Source organism: Azolla caroliniana, unplaced genomic scaffold (genome assembly GCF_043228905.1).
Source record: "Azolla caroliniana isolate FFs.n. ecotype wild unplaced genomic scaffold, voAzoCaro1.0.p SCAF_12, whole genome shotgun sequence".
Classification (NCBI taxonomy): domain Eukaryota; kingdom Viridiplantae; phylum Streptophyta; class Polypodiopsida; order Salviniales; family Salviniaceae; genus Azolla; species Azolla caroliniana.
The window spans coordinates 17,201,389-17,220,322 of NW_028230447.1; the positions used below are offsets into that span (position 1 = coordinate 17,201,389).

At 39.4% G+C, this 18,934-nt stretch overlaps 2 protein-coding genes and 1 long non-coding RNA gene across 3 annotated transcripts in view; 1 reads left to right on the forward strand and 2 right to left on the reverse strand.

Annotated features, from left to right (window-relative positions):
• Window positions 1–18,934, reverse strand: part of LOC147857274 (uncharacterized) — a 45,222-nt gene that overhangs the window by 14,029 nt on the left and 12,259 nt on the right. The window lies entirely within an intron of this gene.
• On the forward strand, window positions 1,196–6,625 carry LOC147857275 (histone H2A deubiquitinase (DUF3755)). The gene is made up of 7 exons (XM_087328304.1): window positions 1,196–2,170; window positions 3,577–3,676; window positions 3,780–3,836; window positions 3,987–4,095; window positions 5,447–5,529; window positions 5,711–5,772; window positions 6,239–6,625. The coding sequence occupies exons 1-7, from the start codon at window positions 1,947–1,949 to the stop codon at window positions 6,345–6,347; spliced, it is 744 nt and encodes a 247-aa protein (XP_087184430.1). The 5' UTR covers window positions 1,196–1,946; the 3' UTR covers window positions 6,348–6,625.
• Window positions 6,936–10,462, reverse strand: LOC147857276 (putative pectinesterase 53). The gene is made up of 5 exons (XM_087328303.1): window positions 9,548–10,462; window positions 9,060–9,249; window positions 8,299–8,505; window positions 7,974–8,209; window positions 6,936–7,640 (listed from the first exon to the last, which is right to left on the reverse strand). Exons 1-5 carry the CDS (start codon window positions 10,393–10,395, stop codon window positions 7,487–7,489), a joined length of 1,635 nt encoding a protein of 544 aa, XP_087184429.1. The 5' UTR covers window positions 10,396–10,462; the 3' UTR covers window positions 6,936–7,486.

An 18,934-nucleotide genomic window follows, 5' to 3' on the forward strand; every position in this document is an offset into this window, starting at 1 on the left:
TTTGTGGCTTATTGATGAGTTACAATAGTGCTTGATGGTCGACATAGAAGTAGGAATGACAAGCCATGAGATAGTGTTGGAATTTTTGACGCCATATGTCATTGTCAGTGCTTCTCTCTCCGTGTTAGAATAGTTGTGTTTGGCTACATTAAGTTATTGACTAGCAAATGTTATCGGGAACTCAAAGGTTTCTTTCCTAGGTTGGCTTTCATCTAAGGTTGAACAAAAAAGGAAGATATACACAACTCTAATTATGGACGGTGATCGATCTTCGAATGTAGTTGGCATTCTAAATTGCAACTTGTAGCAAAGATCTTCATGAGGAGAGTATTGATTTGGGGATTTGCCTTTGGGATTAGCTCTAAAGCAATGTGGACTAGCAATAAGCACCTGTTTCTTTTGTATTGTTCAAGTGGACGATAGTACTCATCGTTTCATACAATGTTCGATTGCTCGACCGATTTAGAGTTACATTTCTTATATATTGGCAAGTGTTTCTCATGTTGTTATTTGACACCAAGATAGTTGGTGTCTACACAATTCACAAGGTCAACCCGAAATCAGAGATGGAGATTGTTTTTCCTATTGTTGCAAATATATGAGGGATTGTGTCATAATAGGGAATACATGCAATGCTTTTGTATTCTGATGGCACGCATGGAGAGACCAAGCATATCTATCGGACGTTGAGAAGGGAGTAGTAGTAATCTGGCAATTTTCTTTGCTGGAGCCAGGAGAAATCCTTTATGAGTTGAGATCTCGGTGGATTGTTCGTGACATTGTCAATTGATTGGCGGTTCCAGCATGTCCCACTACTCGTGTAGCAGTTGTCTCTCTTGTCACTCAATTGTGGTACCCATCATAGCCGTGTTTTCTTGACTCGGTGGACTGTTCGTGACATTGTCGATTGATTGGCAGTTCCACCATGTCCCACTACTCGTGTAGCAGCCGTCTCTCTCGTCACTCAATTGTGGTACCCATCATAGCCATGTTTTCCACAGACATTTATGAAGAAATAATTATGTTCTTTTTCTTTAAAGAGAGAGAGAGAGAGAATTTTTTTCTCACACTCTTTTCTTTTCTCTTTGTCATTTTATGTTATTCTTCTTCTTCTTCTTCTTCTTCTTCTTTTGTTTTTTTGGAGCTTCTCTTCTCTTCTCTTCTCTTTCTTTTTTTGGACTTATAATTGCCAACAATTTACATTTCTGACCCGGTCTCAGGAAAACGCAGCACAGCCAGATATCGCTAACCCTAATCTTCATCCCCTTACAGAATTAAAACCCTAATTCCTCCCGTAACCCTAATCCTTGGAAAAACCCTAATTTTCTGCAGCCTGTCTTTACTCCAGAGAGAAAGAAGACAAATACGACGAATATGATGGAGATGAAGAATCTACGGAGGGTTTCTGACAGACCCGAATTTGTGCTGTCCGCGTGAGGGAGAAGAAGTTGCTACAGAGGATTGCATGTTTCTTCTGCAGGAGGCGTAGCGTTTTTTTTTCCTTTCGAAAACCTTAATTTGAGAGATAGAGATAGAGAGAAGGAGATAATGCATAGAATTGGCCAGAAACCCTAATTCTATCTGGAAGCGGAAATTGGTCTCTCATGCAGAAACCCTAATCTCCACGTCGACAAGAACCCTAAGTTACTTTTTTTTAATAGAAATCCTATTTCCAGATTTCTCTTGCTTCGTGGAATTCAATATGTTCAGACAGAGAATCTACTCGCAGATCTGATCATTTTCTGATACGGAAACGAATTACAGAGCAGATGGGTGTCATGGAGACATAATATTGATCACAACAGTTCTTTTCTCCTCCTTCTTCATCTCCATTCACCATCATCTCCGCCATCACCATCATATCACCATTGTCACTACCATCACCATCACCATCACATTGTGGACTTATCATTACCATCTTCTTTTCTTGTCGTCTTTGTTTTTTTATGGCTGTTTCTTCAAACCCAAGCACGAACCAGAGCTACCAACAACAACAACAACATGCCGGGAACTCTGCAGAGGTGGTAGTGACAGCTGCAGCGGGAACCCCAGGTGTTGCCAACAATAATGGAGCTGGTGGGCAGCAACAGCACTTCCTCAAGCATGACCCTGGGATCTCTGTTGATTGGTCCGCCGAGGAGCAGTCAATCCTGGATGATAATCTCTCCAAGTAAGTCTCCTCCCTTTACTTGTTCTCATTTTTTACCTGAATATACCTGGTTCACGAGAAGGATAGATTATTGACGTCCATGGGAGACCCAAATATGATCTTTAGGATGGTCCTGAAGATCAACTTAATGTTTCTGTATGTTTTGGATACAGTTTTTTTTTTTTCGAGGGGGGGGCGGGGGCTCACTTATACAGAATCCTTTTGTTGTTTTTTATCTTTGATTTTCATTGAATATAGTGGATTTTGGGGGAGGGGACTTTATGGCCATCGTAATGGTTGTGAGTTTAAATTGGTATGCTCTGGATACAGTGGATTTGGAGGGGGGGATTGTTCTTCATACAGAATCCTCTTTTCTCCTTCTTGTTCTTGATATTGTTATGAGTATCGCTATGTGAGTAAAAAATTGCATGATTATCAAGTCCACTTTGTACAATCTAAACAAAAGCTTCAGAAAATGAAAGCCTTTTGAAAAATGAATGGTTCACTTAAGAAGTACAAGATCATCTATACTGCAACAACTTATCTCAAGAAAAAACCATGACATCCCTATATGTATATGCAATAAAACCTAGGAATAGATGAAAAAAAGCTGAGGATCAGAATTTCTCAAACAAATCGGCATGCTGAAATGTTCTATACAAGAACAGGAACAGGGATGGAGACATGAACTGAAGTTCAAAGAGAAGAGACTGGAAGGTAAGGCCGAGGGGGGAATTTTAGTATTTTTTAACAAAAATAGTCATCTAGGATGAAAACTAAGCAGAGTATAAAGTAATGAACTCGAGACACATTATGATTAATGAGAAAATATATGAAATATAAGAATGCAAACTAAAAAGACTTAGGACCTTCCAATCTGTAGAGGATTAGAATAAAGTTTTTTATGATAATTGGACTTTGAAGTAACCTGGACTGATATTCTATTCTCATGGAATCTTGGAGTGTCTTATTTTGAAAAGTCTGGTTGGACTCTTGTATGTTAGTCATCACAAATGATATCAGATTATGATCAGTAAATTGTAGTGTACCTATTATTTGTTTATGACATGCAAGTTTATACATCCAATATCTTTGTCAAAGTGCTTTGATAGAAAATTGTTTCATCCTATTGATGATATATTTATATTGGTCAGAGATTGTGAATGTTACATAGGTTTCGAAAAATTTCAAATTTATCCAAACTGTTGATTATCATATATTGCTTATCAAATTTTTTATATTTGGAACTGCCTTTGTCCCCGACCACTAGGCCAATATTCTCATCCTAAATCTTTAGGTATATGTATGTATCTATTTGAATTATATACCATGTACTGTCTACTAAAATAAAATTAAAAAATCTACTATGTTGGTCGAATGTCTCCATCATTTTAGTCTGACCTAAAATCTTGTGCATATCATTTTAGGTATGCATCCGAATCATCAATCACTAAATATATAAAGATTGCTGCATTGCTACCCGAGAAAACTGTTCGCGATGTTGCATTTCGATGTAGATGGATGCTGGTAAGTCTTTCGTTTTCAGGTCAATTTCCTCATGTTTCTAAATTATGTTTCCATATGAGCCTTTAATTTTTTCATGGTGTGAATTTGGAATGCTATTTAATAGAAGAAAGATAAAAGAAAGGCAGACGACCAAAATCCACCTAAGAAGATCAATAAAAAGGTGTGAGCAAATGTTGGACAATTTGACATGATCTTTATATACATACACACACACACACACACACACACACACACACGTCCCAGCATCCAGCATTGAGAAATTCAATACTCATCTATATTCCTCTTTTTTTCTGTTTTTCATTATGTATAGGACAAACCAATAGAACCAAAATCCGTTACCCCTGGATTGCGTACTTCTCTGACTTCATATACAACCCCCGCGTTACCCTTAGAAAGTGATGATGACATTCCAAATGAAGGTACTTTTTAATGTTGCATTATCTCCTTAGCTCTCTTCTTGTGAATATCTTCCCTTATTGAAACGAACTATAATATAATAGCTGAGATCCTCATCATAAGATTTCTTAACATCTCCACCAGTTGTTCTTTTGTTTTGTATTTAAAGATTTTGAATGATAAATATATATGGTTTTTAACAATGTTTATCCATTTTTATACTTTTTAATTTCTTGATAGTTTCTGTTAAGTACAATGATAAAGGGACCATGGGTTCAAGTACTGAGGATGTTACGGGCATGACAATATCCTGTGGTAAGTTTTACCGTAGTATTCTATACACGTGGATAAAGTTGCTTTTAATCCTTGGGATTGGGACAACCCGTTAGGCCAAGTGTGAACTTGCCTGGGGGGGCCTTAGGTCTGGCTATAAATATGAGGCCTAGCCACCCTCATTTGATACCTTATCGACTATGTCTCAACTCTTGTAGCAAGCGCGCCAGCACCAGGTACGACTCGACGCCACAGCGGTGGTATGGGACACTGATCGAGGCTCGAGTCCGTCTCGATCCCTTCGCTCGGGGGTGGTCGGGTGGATCGACACCCTTCGTTCTCTCTCTCCTCTCTTATTTTTTTATCTTTTATATCCTTATCTCATGCTTACATTAGTAGTTAGCTCTAATAGAGGAGGATACTATGTGCAAAATAAATTATATCCAGGAAAGGTCAACTGATGCTGTGTCCTCCATAGTGAACTGCCTGGATGTCCATAATTTATCTTGAGCACTTATACCATATCAGCTGTGTAGGCAATGTCAGCTGCTGGTTGTGATTGCTCTCAGGTCTTTTGGCATGACCTTCTGAAAGAATTTGATATTTGTCTGCGTACATGCCCGCTATGTGCTTGTCTATTTTTTGGGAGACTCGATACAAAAACAGATCTCGAATAAACACAACCCCAAAAATCTCTGATCCTAGAAATATTTATCCAAGCATACAGTCCAAGTCCCTTCCTGAAATGACAGTGGATCTGTCCTCAGATATTAATAGTACACTTACTGATCAGCAACGTAGGTACTGTAGTTTTGGGTCTCTGGTTCTTTATGACACATCACAACCTCGTTACCTAAGGCAGATATCTAGTTTAGATAGAATTTGAATTTGTTTTATTACCATATATTCTATAAGATTCACATGTATGTAATTTTTGGCTTCATGACACATCACAACTGTGTTACCTAAGGCAGATATCTAGTTTAGATAGAATTTGAATTTGTTTTATTACCAGATATTCTATAAGATTCGCGTGTATGTAATTTTTGGCTTCATACTTCACGCTGACATATTTATTATATTAATTTTGGTATCTTTCAGCGATTGGAGGGCCAGCAGGACAATTACTCGAGCAGAATACACAAATCATAGGCCAAATAAAAGCTAACCTTGCTGCCTGCAAGGTGTGTGCATTCCCAATTAATGCACATTAATCATTAATGTCAAAAGTTCGACAGTTAAGAATATCATAACTCATTAGGATTTGGGGCCTACAGGAATACCTTGATGATGTATTAGTGTTTATCCCCAAACCCAAAACCTAAACCTCTTTCTAATGTTTCTCTCATGCTATTTCTTTTACAGGTCCAGGAGAATCTTGATTTACTTGTGCGGTTTAGAGATAATATTTTTGCAATTTCAAACAGGTGAAAGTCATATCTTTTTCTATGTATAATAATCCTGAAATTCCTATTTTTGCACAGTTCTCTATGGATGTATTTTTGTCCTTTTCTTTTCTCATCATGGGTTTTGAACTCCCATGTCTATGGATTACAATGACACCATCTTTTAGGGATTGGGACTTTTCTGCATTTTGTTATTTTTTGTCTGGTGAAAATTGAAATATTTAGCCTTACATATGCTTTATGTACTTGAAATATTTACTGCTAGGTATGTATACACACATATACTAGTTGATATTCCAAAACTTAAAAGGAAATATTGATTTATTTATTATTATAAAATTAGTTGTGCCGTGGCTTCTGATAAAAAGTCAAAGGTATAGTTTACACCTCTTTCATGCACACTTGTTGATCTTTATTATCATCATGTTTTGGTACTATATTTAAGTTTTTTTGTTTCTTATCTCATTGTTTCTCTTTGATGTTTCAGCATCAAAGATATCCCAGGTATTACCAATCAAATGCCTCAATTGCCGGCGATGAACATGGACCTCATAGAAGCCATCCTTCCCAAGTCAAATTCCCAAATGGCTACCTAATAGTTGGAGTTAGCCCCCCCAAAGGTGGTGGATTATGTAAAATTATGCATTCGACTTTGCAAGTTCTTATTCACTTTCGAGTCTATTTAATTGCTGTATTGGAGTATTTATCCCCTAGGTATATACCAAGGTTTATCTGAGCGGAAGCTGCATGTACTTCAATTGAGGAGGATGGGAGAATAATCACCCTAACCCTTTGTTTTCTTTCTTCAGAAAAGACAAAATATTCCTTATACAAGGTACCATTATTTCAACTTTAGGAGAACAATTCATTTTAACTGCGGATTCCATCATAATCTTTGTTGTATCTACCCTTGTATTATTATTGGTTTCTCACTTGTTATCACGTTGACAAAAAGGTGGTGTGATTTTTTTGGAAGTAGAATGCATATAGTCGTTACTTGTTCAGAACTGTGTAAAGAGAAAATAATCATGTATTTAACATGAACTCCGAAGGCAAAACCCAAATTTTGTATGGGAGAAATACAATTATTTAACATAGTGCCAAAAGCTTTGGTGCCCATTATAACAATGTGCAACAATGTACTTCATGTAAATGTGATGGTATGAAATTATCAGGTTGAAAAATTATAAAAGAGGCAGTGCCCATACCACATGTCAGTGCTATTGAGCTAGATGTTTAAAGACACAAACCAAGTCTTTTGAGAATAAAATTTGATTGCAAGTGGTGAGTGTTTATGATGCCTTGTATACAAGGAATAGCCAATATTAATGCTTTTGCTGGTGATACAACCACTAGCACTAGAATCCATGTTTTCTTCGTTTCTTACCATACTTTGGTAGAGAGTAGTAAACCAAGAATCGCGCAGGAATATGATACAAATGTTGAATCCCAACATGAATGCTACTATTGTTTGTATGTGCCAATTCAATGCACAAAAATTTAACCATCTGTCACTAATTAGTGGCAGTGTATATAATTAGATAGTGTACTCTGATAGCGTAGGATCTCTACGATTTTTGAGAACCGCTTCTTTAAGAAGTAAGCATTGAGAAAATCAACCCAATCTGGTGGGATTTCATTATAAATGTAAGTAGATCCACCTCCCCATGATTGATGAAAGTAGATTAATTATCATTGACTTTCTCTTGTTGCTGCTGCATGATTTGATGAATGTTCAGGTGAGAATGTTAAACCATTTGTGGCCATTGATGAATCCAATCCCAAGAAAAGGCCTTGCCTCTGCATAGCTTAGCTGTCTAGACCATGACACCCGCCACCGTGGTTGGGCGCCGGGTCCCCAGCACTTGTATTCCCCAAAGAATACCGTTCTACATTATTGTTGATGAAAACAATAAAAGAAGCATAGGTATATTGTCAAAAATTAGATAAAAGTGTAGCCTCTCTCTCTCTCTCTCTCTCTCTCTCTCTCTCTCTCAGTATCATCATCATCATCTTCCAGACTTTTTTATGAATAGATAAGAGAATCCACTCTTCTACAATTTGTCATTTGTTTGAATCACAGACTATCATTCTTATGGGTAGTCAATAGTATGCAATGGTTAATGGATTCTTAGATTTCCACTATTTAAGACCCTCATCATGTGCAAAAAGACTGATTCAAACAAAATTTGAAAACCTTGAAAGATCAGAAGAATACTTACTCTCTACGGCTTGTGTCTCCCCAATCGTACCAAGCATCGGGAATGATGATGTCCTCGAAGTAGCAGTATGCGAACACAATGCGTGCGTACTGTCCCCATGCTCGCCCCAGATATAGCAAGCCTGTCCCAGTTACACGACACTGCACGAAAGAGAAACCTGTGTTTTCTTCTATTCCATTCCTCTGCGATGCGGCGATTGCCCCATAACTCACCGCATTTGCATGTAACTCACAATTCTGCATTCACCATGAGCCTTATCAATTTGATCGACAAATTTACTGCTTGATCAAGAAGTAAAAGCCTAAAATTTTCAAATACACGTTACCAGATACAGGGACCGTCCGTCACCAAAGATGAAGTCGATTGCGCCTTCAATGTAGCAACGAAGAAAGAAATGCCTGCCCATGTGATCAAACAATGTGTCTTGGGCACCCAAAATGCGGCAATCCACGAATGCCGCCTTATCGCCCGAGATGCGTAATGCCACTGCTTGCATTCCTTGCGCGCCAGGAAGAGGTTTAGGTGCAGTGTTCTGGGAGAGTAATGCATGTGCTTTAATAGACATAATTAGTTGTTAATGATTGTGACTAATCAATGTGTTGTGTGATTTCCTTACGTATAAATGATTCTTCATTAAATTCATGAATCATGATAATATATAACCTAGGTCCATGTGGACCTCCTTAATTCTGCATTGGTAAGAGGTAATCACTTGGGCCTTGGTGTTTTGGTTGCGCTGAACAGTCTTTCGCAGTTCAATCTTTCAATTACTATGCAAACTCGTTATAATCATGTGTTAATCAATTGCAATTTATGGTCAAACTAGGACCACATCAAATGCACATTCAAGGTCATGTGTTAACCTAGATATAAGTTTGTGCAAACCGGAACATGTGGGTTCATACATTCTTTGGACATGCACAGAAATGCTGCAAGAGTGTAATACAATTACATGTAATGATTCTCTATCACAGTCGACAATCAAGGACATACATATTGGGGTGTGAGTAATTTATACATGATTCACTAACTTCAACACAATGAAGCTAGAAATTATATATTTTCAATTGATAATTATTTGATCACCTGGAATGTGATGTCTCTTGCCACAAAGTAGTCGGAATCAATGGCGACCGATGCCGAATCGAATGTTCCAAGAATGCCACCTGATTGCCCTCTATCACTTGCCCTTGCATTCCACATGATCACAGTTTTTGCACTACCCGAGCCTTGAAATGTAACAAAAGGCTTCCTCGCGGGCACATGAACCTTCTCCCTACACAATCCAATGAAACTCGTATCGGCTAAGGCGTGGCTCTAGAATTAACCCTATTTAAGTTTAAAGTTTGATGCTTAGGAAGTGTGACAAATTCTATGACAAAAGGGAGGGAGATAAGGGTTTCCAATTTCAATGGGACAAAAGAATGAGACATACCCTCCCAAGATTAACATTGCAATTTGCACGTGAAATGAAAGAAGATTAGAAGAAAAACATATGATGATTGATCCTAGAGACTCCTGATAAGAGAGACAATATTTAGAATGCAAGGGACATTATAACTAGAAAAAACAACCTATAAACTCCAGGTCTTATGATGATCTGGATGCGCCATTTGTTGTCGAGCTTCACCATGTCAATCGCGCCTTGGACGGTTCGAGAGTTGCCCTGTCCGCTCTGGTCGACTATGAGGACACGTGTCGGGCGATAGTGCACGGGGTGCAAGCGTGCATGCGTCACACGGAATAGCGCCTCGTACATCCTCTCCACAAAGCTCTTCTTATTATAAGTATTTGGTGGGTCATTAGGGTCATTCACCCTCTCCACAAAGCTCTTCTTCTTATAAGTATTTGGTGGGTCATTAGGGTCATGCACCTTCTCCACAAAGCTCTTCTTCTTAGAAGGATTCTGTGGGTCATTAGGGTCCATACTTAGTGACAATGGTGTCATCGTAGGAGGTTGATCCGAGACCAATCGCCGCCTCATGTGGTGATTGGCGCGACCCTCGGGCTGCGGCTTGTCAATAATGGTACCTCCATCATCTCCCATGTCAGGGTCTCCAGTACATTCGGTATCAAGGCATCCCGCAAATGATGCCGTGCCGACATGATCAATTAGGCCACCATTAAAAGTAGGTTCAATGCCATCATACATAATGCCCGTGGCGCGATCCCTATCCTCGTGTGGGGCATATCGATCATGACAATGGTTTCTGATGTTATCATAGTCCATAGGATACATACCACCGCCTCCCATCTGTGTGATAGGATCGATCCGAAGGCCGCCACTACCGGAGGAAGAAGTGGCTCCATGATCACCATGTACAACTACTGCTAGTACTGATGTTGACATCATGAGGATTAATGATGAGGATTTGTACATAGTGATAAGGATTAAGAGGTGGAGCACCATAACTGTGCCCATAATTGAATGTAAGATTAATTTAGCTTAATTTTAACCTTCACAATGATTAGTGGTTTTATATATGGAAGTAAAAGGACACATTATATGATTGACACTACCAAAACTTAGAAGGCTCTCTACATCATAACTTTGCTATGCTTCAAAGCTAATCTATTTCATTTGGTGTTCATGCAAAGCAAACATTATATTTTACATCTACCTCATGATGACAGTATCTATTACAATTAGTAACAATTGGCAACAATTTGGTTCACATTGGTTCAGTTCGGTTCGAGAGTGTCGTTTAAAATTGAACCATTTAATAAATTTGAAACTTAAACCGAAACTATTTAAACCAAAACCCTTTAAACTGAACGATTACAAAAAATTCAAGCTCAAACCAAATTATTTTAGAGACTTTCAAACCTTTAAACCGTTAGATTTCGCGGTTTGGTTTTGGTTTTTAGGATATATCAAAATTCAAATTTTCACATTTTAAATTATTATTATTTAAAAAAAAATATTTCAAATATTTTTAAAATTGTTTGAACTGTTTAAACCCCCAAACTGAACCGAACCGAATCCGACCCGTCTACAAAAACCCCTAAATAGAACCGTTTAAACCGTTAAGTCACGTTTTTGCAGTTCGATTCGGTTCAAACCGAACCATTGTCGATTGCTAGCAATTATGACCGTTTTTCATTTTGTTTCGTTCGTTCGTTCATTACCAGTTAGTTATATGCACTAGAACGCCAGATCTCACTCATGTGTCACTACTTATAAATGGTACAAGGACCATTCGTTTGTTTGTTATATTCTCACAACTTATATATAAGTGTTGACGGCTTGCTTGTTTGTTACTACTACAACTAATATATATGCTAGAATTAGAATCATTGGTTTGTTCACAACGACAATTTGCACGTTTTACATTGTGTTTTATACCTTACACAACATGATTACTACGTACCAATACTGAAACTCGCGATTGAATGATTTGGTAGGGCATAAACTTTGGAAACTTTGGATGTTGACTAAAAACCACATCAAATGTTGAGTAATCATGGCATTTGGATCAATTGGTAAACTATGTTCTTTGTTATAAAATTCACAATTTGATGTAGTAGTTCACATTGATACTTTATTGGCCCTTACTTTGAGTTCCCACTTATAAATCAATATTGAACCCAATTGAACTAGTACATGGATTTTAATCTTGACCAAGTCGACAATAGGCCTAATATTATGAGGTTGTTAATGATCGCATGAGAAACTTGCTAGTTTGAAATGAGTCTAGCATAGGTTGGATCTCATTAAAGAATCCTAACACAATATAAATCCTCGTATGCCTTTCACATTAATCTAATTGACAACTCGAAACGTCATTCCATGTCCCGTTTTATTTTGAAATACAATTATAAATCCAAACTACAATTTGAAAATTTACGAGAAAGTAACAAGTTTGTAATGATCTTAGGATACTTGTAACTCTTTTTAGTAGCTTTTATAAAACTCTTAAATTATGCATACACGTAACTTCTAAGGAATATATATCTTTCTATTACTACATCCCATTATGTATTCTATGGTGTTTTTTTGACACCATGACACTTTGGCTCGAAAATCCTGAGATACAATTTAGAGGGTAGTGATAGTGATGATGGAGAATCTAGCACCGTGATGGTCATGATGAGAATCCTATTTATATCAATGTGATGACCTCTACATTGCCTTATTCAATTATTTCGTGGTTTAGTTGTCTTCTCATGTCCTCCCTTTTTTGCTTGTTACCAAAAGGAGATTGCTTTTCCCAAGCATTGTAGTAATACCACATATTGCATGTGGCAAACATCAACAATGAAGTGAAAAAGATAAAAAAGGAAATAGAGGAGATATGCACACAAGCCCATATAATCATGTAATATCATCCCATTACAACACATAAACTACAACTTATCCACTTTTACACTAATTAAGATATATAAGGGTTTGTTAAAGCTTAAATTTGTAATATTATTGTTTCAAGCAACCCCTATAGGCACCTAATACTCTCTTGGAATGTGTTAATTTATGACCATACTCCAATGGAGAAGATAATTGATAATGTATATTTTCCTAGAGATTTCTCTAACCATATCTAGTTTATTTGAATGTTGAAAGAGTAAATGGTAGAGAGTATTTTTTGTGGATGAAGCATTGGTATTAGTAGGTTGTTAGTAATCTAAGGGAGAATCACTATTTAAATTCCTAAAAGAGTACACATCTTCTTGCTAATTGCTACAATTTCTTGTCTCGCTAATTTGCATTGCTTTATAGTAAGTAAGATATTTGATCTTATGTTGACATATGGAACATATTTGAGGTATGGAGAAAGACTTTAATATCACCTCATGAATTCAATTATGACTTATGGTAGTAAAGCAAAAAATGTCTAGAGACAGTGTTTCAGTTTATAAGCGGATAGAGGTTAATTTAGAGAAAGAGAAGTTGTATACAGTTGCATGTTACATTCCTCACAAAGACTCAAACTACTATGGTAGGTTTGGGTTGCATTGTGACGATCCTTCTACAGAATTATGCCATGATATACTTTCATTTGAGAAGCTTGGTAAAGTGTTAATTATGGGAGACTTTAATGCAAGAGTTCGAAATTTCCAAAATGTGGAGACATTTGAAGGAAATGTAGTAGAACATTGTCTATTGTGTGACTCAAAGGATTATGTCATGTTAGGTTATGGAAAACTTTTGATACATATGCTAAATTGCACAAACTTGATTCTCCTAAATGGTATAATGGCATTCCCATTGACAAATGTGCTCACATGTTTACCATCCTCGGGTGGAGGAAGTGTGGTTGCTTACGCATTAATGCCGACTTGTGATCTATCCTTGGTGAATGTGTTTAAGGTTGGCTCTTTATCTCCGGACTCAGACCATAAGCCATTGTATTTAGAGCTTGCAATTCAACATTTCATCAATTGATGCCATGGAGTGAAAGACGGAAAGAGATGTATCATCCAACCTTGCTATGAAAAGGCTAAGGTGTATGCAAATCAAGTGGAGAACCAAATTTTGTTAAATATTTCTCTAAGCAATGATGTTAATGAAAATTGGTAACATTTGAAAGGATTGTTGCATGACACCTACATAAGAGGGTAGTGAGGAGAAAGAAAAGAAGATATTTCCAAATGCAAGAGATGAAAAAGAAAAACTTGTTTAAGCTCAAACCAAAACTAGTGTGGGGACAACTCAAGGGTAAGAAAGATGATGTGAAACGTCAATTTACATATGAAGATATGCTAGACTATGTACAAAGGCTATATATGCATGAAGGTGTGGCTCCTATGGTTGAGAAAATTGAAACACCATATACTAAATGTATCGATATTGATGATGTCAATAAGGGAATAAAGAAGATGGTGAGTGGGAAAGCAGTAGATGTAACCCACGTCTCAAGTGAGCTTTTAAAATGGACAAGGCCACATATTCGTCATTGGATACTGACAATTATAGAGCAAGCTATAAAGCAAGGTTCCCAAATGAGTGGCTTATGAATTGGATTAAACCAATATTTAAATTTGGTGATAAGAATCAAGTATCAAATTATCGTACAATAACGGTGAGCTCAACTATTGCTAAATTATATAGCACTATTATGGAGCAAAAGATAAGCACATGGGCGAAAAGTACAAGCAAAAGAGCACTTGGGCAGGTAGGATTTAGACCAAAACACTCCATTGTGGATCATTTGGTCACATTGAGAGTAATCATGGAAGAGAGTCAACTACAAGGAAAAACACTTTATTGTTGTTTTGTTGATTTCAAGAAAGCTTTTGATACCATACCACAAGGTGAGCTTTGGAATAGAATGGTAGAGATTGACATGCCATTAGAGTACCGAGTTGTTGTTGCACGCCTATATGAACAAGTTAAATGTCAACCAAAAATGGATAGTGGATTCTCAAAGTACATTTTAAGTAATATGGGGGTCAAGCAAGGATGTTGTCACGACACAGTGACATCAAATACATAGTTGGGGAGGATTGAACCTACAACCTCACCTTAACAAAATGTCATGCTCAACCATTTTAATATGAGCATGTATTTCTATATGACAATTTAGTATTGTATAGTCTAGCATATAATACATTCCAGAATTAGAATATTCTAGTTGTTAGTATATTCAAGAAATATTGTGCGGTATATTCTAGAGATAATCAATCTCAAAACTTGTATAAATACTTGTAACCTCCTTGGTCCCTTTCAAGGGATTCAACACTAGTCATTGACACATCAATCTAGTCTTCTTGCTTCATTCCATCTTGTCTCCTTCTTCATCTTTGTCTTCATGCTCTTGTGTTGTTCCCAACTTCTAAAGTTCCACGCTCGTAGCCCCATCATCTGTGCTTGAATCCCTTCCAACTTGAAGCATCACCCATCTTCATCATCTCCCTTCCGTCTAGAGTTACCATCATCACCGTTGTTGCTTCCAGAGTTACTGTCATCAACATCCTTACTTTTAGAGACGTCATCATCACTATAGTCATAGTCGTTCCTTCTAGAGAAGCTTCCTCATCATCTTTGTATTCATTGCCTCGTCTTTGACATCGTCACCTCTTGTTGTCTTCATCAATGCTACGTCGCCCAACCTTCATCGTCATCAACACTACTTTGCATGGTCTTTCATTATCGTCATTGTTCTGCCCTCTTCATCATCATTTTTTTTCCATAAAAATTATGCTCCATTGGTATTAAAATTAAAAAGGCCAGAGGCACTATACAAATAGAATATAATATTTTCCATCTCTACAAGTATATTTCATCAAAGAAAGGACCAAATATAAGTGATGGAATTTGGCAAGATAAGGATAATTATAATCTATGAAAACAAATCTCTTGCCAATAACACCTTCTTTCACAATGATTCCTTGATCGCTGCTATATGTAAGATTTCATGATATCTAAATGATCCAGATGAGCCTACCATATGAAGATACTGGTTCTCTACTCAATCCAGTCCCCTCAGACCCTCATGTAGATTTGCTTCTGCCTCTGCCACCATCTTCTCTCATCGTTGTATAAACTGAAAACAGATAAATGTGCTTCAAAAGATTTCCACATCAGCCATCTCTCCATTTTCCATGCCTCTTCATCATCATTGTCATCATCTATAGGTAACATTTTGCATCACGATTTTGGCGAGGATCAATTTTCGATCGCTCACATTCACAGTTCCGACGGGGGTTACTGTCACGGACACACCAAGCGCGGACTAGGACGGAGCACAGATGATGGGGCTACGTGTCGAATACAAGTGTATAATGGACGTATTCACACTATCCCTTTGTATAGCTCAAGTTTGGGCCATTTGTGTAATTAGCATAAATGGTAGTTGCCCTAAGTCGGTCACTATATAAAGTGACCTAGTAACCTTTTTGTAGGGTTGGTTGTATTATTGTTTCTATGGAATAGGAAGAGTCTTTTGTGCCTCCTCTCTCTCTCTCTCTCTATCTCTGTGCACGATCTTGGAAACTGTCATACGCAGGTACTCAACACCAATCGAATGCTACTTGATCTTCCGCATTGACGGCCTCGTCTACAACATTTGGTATCAGAGCCTGTCTTCCTCAACCCGCTGTCGGCCGTCGTCACAGCCTGCACAGTATTCGGCCTTTCGCTTCATCCTAGTCTGCAAAGCATTCGGTTTCCTGCGTCATTCGAAGAAACAGAGAAGAAAGTAGGCAAACACAAGCTTGAATCTCGCTGCGTTAGATCATCACTCGGAGTAAGCCAGTCGGCTGTACTCTACCTCCTTGATCGTAACTGCTTGAGGTGGGCTTCCTGCACAACGACGACTTCAAGGACAACCCCAGTTCGCGTTTCATTCGATTGGACAATAATCGGAAGGACCAGTCGGTTCCATTGCTCTCACCGTTGCAGTCAACCGAAACCGAATCGGCTTGAAGTACTGTCGGATCGTTAAATCTAGGTTCAAATCGACTAAGACAGTTGTCGGTAGTCAATCCGAACCTAATCCCCGATTCTCCGTAATAAACATCACTTGTGTCCAACTTCGGCTAGAACGACACTGAGTGGGCCAAACCGCTGCACTTCACCAAAGTTCGTAGCCGACTTAGGGCAGAGTCATGACATCAACATCCGGCTCGTCAGAAATGAGTCTACGAAAGTTCGATGGATCGAACTTCAACTTCTGGAAGGAGCAAATGCAGGACTATCTCATAGTCAAGGGGCAAATCGATCCCATCGAAAATGAAGAACCTCCAGAAGGATACAAACCAATCGAGTGGCAGAAGCTGGACAGAATCGTCCGCGCCACGATTCGGATGCACCTATCGGAATCGGTATACTTTACGGTGCAATCGTGTACGACAGCATTCGAACTGTGGAAAACACTGTCGGACACCTACGAAAAGAAGGTCGCTGCAACGAAGATGTTTCTGATCCGGCGCCTCTACAACTTGCGGATGAAAGAATCAGATTCGGTTCAAGCACATCTCAATGAGTACGAAAGCATAAGCTCCCAAATCTCATCTCAGGGGACGGCCTTCCCTCATCATGGGAAACTTTCGTCACAACCGTGTGCAACGCGTCAACCACGGCTGTTAAATACTCCGAAGTCACGAGCGCAATCCTGACCGAAGCAGCTCGGAGAAAGTCTTTCGCCAAAGACTCAACAGACGACGCTTATATAGTACAAGGTTCGACAGACCGATCGAACATACGAGGAAGAGATTCCTCATGGCAGCCGAACAATCAGCGAAGACGGAGCCAGTCACGGGATAATCGAATCTGCAACTATTGCAAGAAACCCGGACACATCAAAGCCGACTGCCGCGCACTCAAGAACAAGAATGACAAGTCTCAAAAATCAGACAAGAAGAGTGGCCGGCATGAGGAGATCAATTACGTCAGCTTCTCAGCTGATGTGCTACCAAACGACCCGAATATACTATCAATCGAAAATCCAGTCGGATCAGAAGTTCTGCTCACGACTGAAGAATCGAGCACATGGCTCTTAGATTCGGGCGCGTCATTTCACGTGACTCCTCATCGATCCCAATTTCGGCAATATACGATCCGTCACTCCGACTCAGTTCGAGTCGGCAACTCGCAACACTGTGACATCATTGGAATCGGCACAGTAGAGCTCAACCTTGCAGGTGGCTCTACACTTGTACTTCACAATGTCCAACATGTACCCGAGCTCTCAAGGCCATTGATCTCAGTCGGACAACTAGATGAAGACGGCATTCGTGCCGGTTTTTCTTCGGGAGGGTGGACACTCCACAAGGGGAACCTCCTGCTTGCTAGAGGACCCAAGATACACTCACTGTATCCGTTACATGTTACGCTCAGAGAGGGTAACCGGTTTTTGGTGGATATTCCTGTGTCATCACTATGGCACAGAAGATTAGGACACCTCAGCAAGGCCGGCATCACGCACCTATCTAGAGCCGGATACATCCCTAAACTCTCCTTCTCGGACCATCAATTCTGCGAACATTGCCAGTATGGCAAACAAGCAGCCGCATCACACCCGACATCAGCACCAAGAGAAACGAGACCTCTCGATTTAGTCCACTCGGACGTCTGTGGCCCAATGCCGCATCAGTCTCTCGGCGGTGCCTCTTACTTCGTCAGTTTTATTGACGATTCGACTCGAAAGGTGTGGGCTTATCCAATTCGCACCAAAGATCGTGTCTTCTCGATCTTCTCCGATTGGCTCGCTATGGTAGAAAATCAAACTGACCGAAAACTGAAATGCTTTCGGACCGACAATGGGGGAGAGTTCAAATCAGACGAATTCGTCAAATTCTGCCGACAACGCGGCATCCGACGTGAATTTACGGCACCACACAGTCCGGAGCAAAACGGGATTGCAGAACGCATGAATCGGACAATCCAAGAACGGATAGTTTCCATGCTCCAACACTCCGGACTGTCGGATGGCTTCTGGGCAGAGGCTCTACTCACGGCAGTACACATAATCAATATGTCGCCAAGCAGGCCTCTAGGACTTCAAATCCCTCAGGAACTATGGATCGGCAGTAAGCCGAATTACGACAAGCTGAGGATCTTCGGATGCGAGGCGTACGCCCTTATTCCGAAAGATGATCGCCGAAAACTTGCACCTCGGTCCAGGAAATGCATTTTCCTTGGATATGGATCAGACGGCGAAATGGGATACCGACTCTGGGACCCCGAACGCAGACAAATCGTTCGAAGTTCGGACGTTGTGTTCAACGAGTCGGCTATGAATCCAACAGTCGAAACACCGATCGAAGTCCGAAGGGTAACATTTTCCGATGTGCCGACCCTTCAAGAAGGCCCCGCTCTTAACACACGGTCAGCTTCACGGGTAGCTGAACCTTACATTACCGACTCGGACAACTCTGACTCGGCACAGCAGAATAATTCGCTCTCGGACCATCCGACCTCGATACCCGATACGACCAGTCCAATCATACCTCGACGATCCGAGAGACTGTCGCAACCTCCGGAAAGGTATTCTCCTGGAATTTTCTTCACCGACGCCGGC

Excerpts from the sequence above, each read along its gene's own strand:
- LOC147857276 (XM_087328303.1), bottom strand. The coding sequence starts at position 10,395 with ATGGGCACAGTTATGGTGCTCCACCTCTTAATCCTTATCACTATGTAC. Across the intron at positions 9,250-9,547 it reads ATAAGACCTGGAGTTTATAG|GGAGAAGGTTCATGTGCCCG; the intron begins GTTGTTTTTTCT and ends TGGATTGTGTAG. Across the intron at positions 8,210-8,298 it reads ACGGACGGTCCCTGTATCTG|AATTGTGAGTTACATGCAAA; the intron begins GTAACGTGTATT and ends TGGTGAATGCAG.
- LOC147857275 (XM_087328304.1), top strand. The coding sequence starts at position 1,947 with ATGGCTGTTTCTTCAAACCCAAGCACGAACCAGAGCTACCAACAACAA. Across the intron at positions 4,096-5,446 it reads TGATGACATTCCAAATGAAG|CGATTGGAGGGCCAGCAGGA; the intron begins GTACTTTTTAAT and ends GGTATCTTTCAG. Across the intron at positions 5,530-5,710 it reads CTAACCTTGCTGCCTGCAAG|GTCCAGGAGAATCTTGATTT; the intron begins GTGTGTGCATTC and ends TTTCTTTTACAG.